The sequence below is a fragment of the Sinocyclocheilus anshuiensis genome, unplaced genomic scaffold (assembly GCF_001515605.1).
Source record: "Sinocyclocheilus anshuiensis isolate Anshui unplaced genomic scaffold, SAMN03320099.WGS_v1.1 scaffold551, whole genome shotgun sequence".
In the NCBI taxonomy this organism is placed as follows: Eukaryota; Metazoa; Chordata; class Actinopteri; order Cypriniformes; family Cyprinidae; genus Sinocyclocheilus; species Sinocyclocheilus anshuiensis.
Genome location: NW_015548222.1, coordinates 134519 through 138528, shown reverse-complemented (window position 1 = coordinate 138528; position 4010 = coordinate 134519). Strand labels below are relative to the sequence as shown.

At 37.4% G+C, this 4010-nt stretch overlaps 1 protein-coding gene across 2 annotated transcripts in view; it reads right to left on the bottom strand.

Moving 5' to 3' along the window:
- Positions 1–4010, bottom strand: part of LOC107654262 (cystathionine beta-synthase-like) — a 20507-nt gene that overhangs the window by 6025 nt on the left and 10472 nt on the right. For both annotated transcript variants that reach the window (XM_016441277.1, XM_016441278.1), the window contains exons 8-14: positions 3134–3259; positions 2341–2425; positions 2088–2193; positions 1744–1821; positions 618–752; positions 343–451; positions 176–260 (exon numbers count right to left, since the gene is read on the bottom strand). In XM_016441277.1, coding sequence (XP_016296763.1) covers positions 176–260; positions 343–451; positions 618–752; positions 1744–1821; positions 2088–2193; positions 2341–2425; positions 3134–3259 — 724 coding nt within the window. The remainder of the gene's footprint in view (positions 1–175; positions 261–342; positions 452–617; positions 753–1743; positions 1822–2087; positions 2194–2340; positions 2426–3133; positions 3260–4010) is intronic.

Below are 4010 nucleotides of genomic sequence, written 5' to 3'. Positions count from 1 at the left end.
CCCCTAGAGGACGAAATGTCTCGTTCCCTACTCAGGGAACCATGGTTACATAAGTAACCTGAGACGTTTTCCTACATCTGAATTTACTTTGCAAACACGGCTAATGCATTTTTGTAAAACAATCGAAAGCACATTATTCTGACATATTGAAGTCCTTGTGTGGATAAACACTCACACTGTATCTGCTCATGGACCACCAGGGCAAAATGATCTGTTTCCAAGATCCGAGACAGCTTTCCCAGATTGTCAGTCAGACGAATCTAAAACAGGCAAAAATGGATAAAGTAATGTCAGATGGAGTGAGTGAGCTCAAACTATCCTTTCTAAAAGAATTGCACTCACCCGCTTGAACTGTTTATAGAGCACTTTGATGACAGGGTCAGAGGGCTTGACCTTTCCTGCAAGTACAGAGGCAAGCATGTTTCCCAGGGTCACCATTCCCAGAATCAACCTGCAGAGAGCAAGCCAAACACAACTGCATTCCACTCCTCACTTTTAATCATCTTCAATTACAATGACAATATAGCTTTAATACAATAAGTACTGATGACAATTACAGTAAGGTTGTCACCATTTTAATGTTGATTAAAATGTTATTTGTGGCATGTATTGCTCACCCAGCTTCATCTACGACAGGTGCCTGGTCAAAGCCCTTTTCTTTCAAGATTTTGATGGTTTTTTGGCATGTGACTGTGGGCAGCACAGTTAGTGGAGCAGAAAGGTTTAGACTCTGTAATTTCAGATTCCACCACCTGGAAGAAATTGAATGAAGGGAGAATTAAAAAAAGAATAAACACAGGACCGAAAACGAGATGATGACTAGGTTCTAAATACCTAGACATTGTATTACTGTTTATAAATGGAGTATATATTTAATATAAGGAAAATGGGGCTAGCTTTCACACTGAGAATGTCATATTCACAGTATGCGTGAAAAGTTCAAATAGGAAAATGTACAAATACATTTTCCTATTTGAACTTTTATACAGAGTGTTTTCTATAGAGTTGTTTCAAACACCTAGTTTAAAAACCTTTTAACTGAAATTATTTTTTAGAATAGATCATTTTTTTCTCCAAACTAAAACCTTATAATAAAAATATAGGCCTATATTATAATAATACATAAATTAAAATAAAACCTCAGAAATGTGTCAACTATATAATGAAAATTTGTTCATAGGACAAGAGTATTTTTCATATTTGCGGGTCATGATTTAAATTGTATTTAAAATGTTAAACATTAATTCATTTTAACATTTGCCACCCAAAATAATGGTTTGACGTTTTTGTAGAATACATCTTAAATGTGCTGTTACGTGAATTGTTTTGCAGTTTTAATTGTTTTACTGTTTAAATTTTGCTGCATAGCTTATAAAATGACAGGTTGCACTGTGACAACTTACCCCATACACTCTTAAAAATTTCAAAAGGGTTTTTCACAGTGTTGCCATAAAAATAAAATAATATATGGATGGACTAGTGTATGGATGTTAAAGGTTATTCATAGAACCAATAATGCCAATATCAAACCTTTATTTTTAAGAGTGTACAGTGTGACAACATGTCCTGTTATTATGCTGTCTTATGTCATCTTTAGTTATATACCTACATAGAAATTTACTTCTAAAAATAAATGTACCCTAATAAATGCCAAATAAATAAATTACCAATAAAATGCGACAAATAGCCCCAGTCTCACATATACACACTAAATCTTAAGTGACAAAATGATAATCTGCTCACCAGGGTTTATTCACCATGATATCTTCCACCCTCAGAAAGCCCTTCTGGAACATCCACTTATCACTCAAGAACTTGGACCTGTAGAGTACATTTTAAATACAAAATGATGATTAACATCCATTGCTTCAGACTGAGCCAAGCTTTTGTGAAGCTAGTTGTCTTTGTGGAAAAAAGCCAGTCAAGGGTGAGAATATATTTTATATTTATAAATTTGGCAGATGCTTTCAACTAAAGCAGCTTACAGTGCATTTAAGGAATAAATGTAATTATTTTGTGTTCCCTGGAAAAACTGAAGCTGAATAAGCTTGCAGCCAATTCTTGTGCATCTCTCTGATTTTCCTTACATGTAGTTGCGAATAGAGTCTGGCAGAATCACGACACAGCGCTGTCCCTCCTTCAGCTCTTTAGCAAACTTTACTGCAGCCGCCATGGCAGTGCCCGAGCTCCCACCTGACAACAGAGAACATAAACAATGCGGTATATACAAACAAATCTACTACAATCATGACATTACTTTTCATAGACATTAAGCCCCAATTTAAGATGCTGTAAATGTGTGACATTAGGGTGCATGTTAAGAAAGGATAATGTGCTTACCACACAACAGCCCTTCATCTCTTATAAGCATTCGGGCAATGGCAAAAGATTCCTCATCGTTGGATTTGTACCAGCTGTCAACCAACTGAAATAAAAACACAATGTGTGTGATTTGTACATGAACTGCCTGCTGTCTCTCAACAGTAGAACACTGTAAGCCAAAACTTTACTTCTACTGTCATCTTCTGGTAAAGAACAGAATAGCAAAACCAGTGAGTAGACTATTGCAACAAACACGTGGGTATCAAAAAGCAGGACTCTTCCTTTCAGGGGTCAAATTATTCAGATGAATATGAGAGTCGAGTATATTTGACCTTAGCACTTTTACTGCAAACAACGTCAACAGAAAAAACCAAACCAACCAAACCCAAACACCCTCAATAGTATACATTTATTTTAGAACAGAAAAATATACTTATAACCTTTTTTAGCCTACATTATCACATTTGATACACACATTTCTAAATCCTCGAAATGATCAAACTTTACTGAAAAACCTATTGCGCACAATCTACTACATACTTTCAGTCGTCTGATTGCTAGATTATACTTTGTTAGCAAGTAAAAGGCCTTTTTAGTCAAATTGTACAAACGTACATGTGAGAATAACTTTGATATTGTTAATAAAATTTCAGGATGAACACTTACTGGACTGAAGCAACTTAGGTTTCCTTGATTATCCATATATAATTTTTAGAAAAGTAATGTTCAAATGCTGAAGAGCCCTATCATATACAATCCATAAAGGACATTAGACTTATATTCAAACCTACACTTATGTAGAGTCACTCACAGATCTATCCAGGACGGTGGGTATAAAGTCATATCCGATGCCCTCCACCTCATACTGGGTTTTATCAGTCCGGTTCAGCTCATCAGGCTCAGCGAGGATCGAGCCCTCTGGGTCCACCGCAACAATCTACCAAAACACAGACACACTTCAGATGAGTCTAGACTTACAGTGCCTTGCGAAAGTATTCATACCCCATTCATTTTTTCACGACATTCACACTCAAGGACATTCACAGAGTTGTCTGTAAGCCACTCTTGCTGTGTGCTTAGGTTCATGGTCCTGTTGAAAGGTGAACCTTCTGCCCAGTCTGAGGTTCTGAATGCTCTGGACTGGGCTATCTCAATATTTTGGTGCATTGAGCTTTTCTTCTACTCTGACGAGTCCCTCAGTCCCTGCCGCTGAAAAACATCCCCTCAGCATGAGGCTGCTACCAGCACACTTTACTTTTGGGATGGTACTCAGCAGGTGATGAGCATTGCCTGGTTTCATTCAAACATGATGCTTGGAATTGAAGTTCATCAGACCAGATAATATAGTTTCTCACAGTCTGAGGAACCTTTAGGTGCTTTTTTCAAATTCCAAGTGTGTTTTCATGTGTCTTCACTGAGGAGAAGATTGAGTCTGGCCACTCCGACATAAAGCCCAGATCGGTGGAGTGTTGCAGTGATATTTGTCCTTCTGTAGATTTCTCCCATCTGCATATATGATCATGGCGCTCAACTAGAGTGACCATCATGGTCTGTTGGGAGGCCAGCTCTAGGAAGAGTCCTGGTTGTTTCAAACTTCTTCCATTAAGGGTAACAGAGACTACATGCTTCTATGAACCTTCAATGAAGCAGAATTTTTTTCTGAACTCTTCCCCAGATGTGTGGCTTGA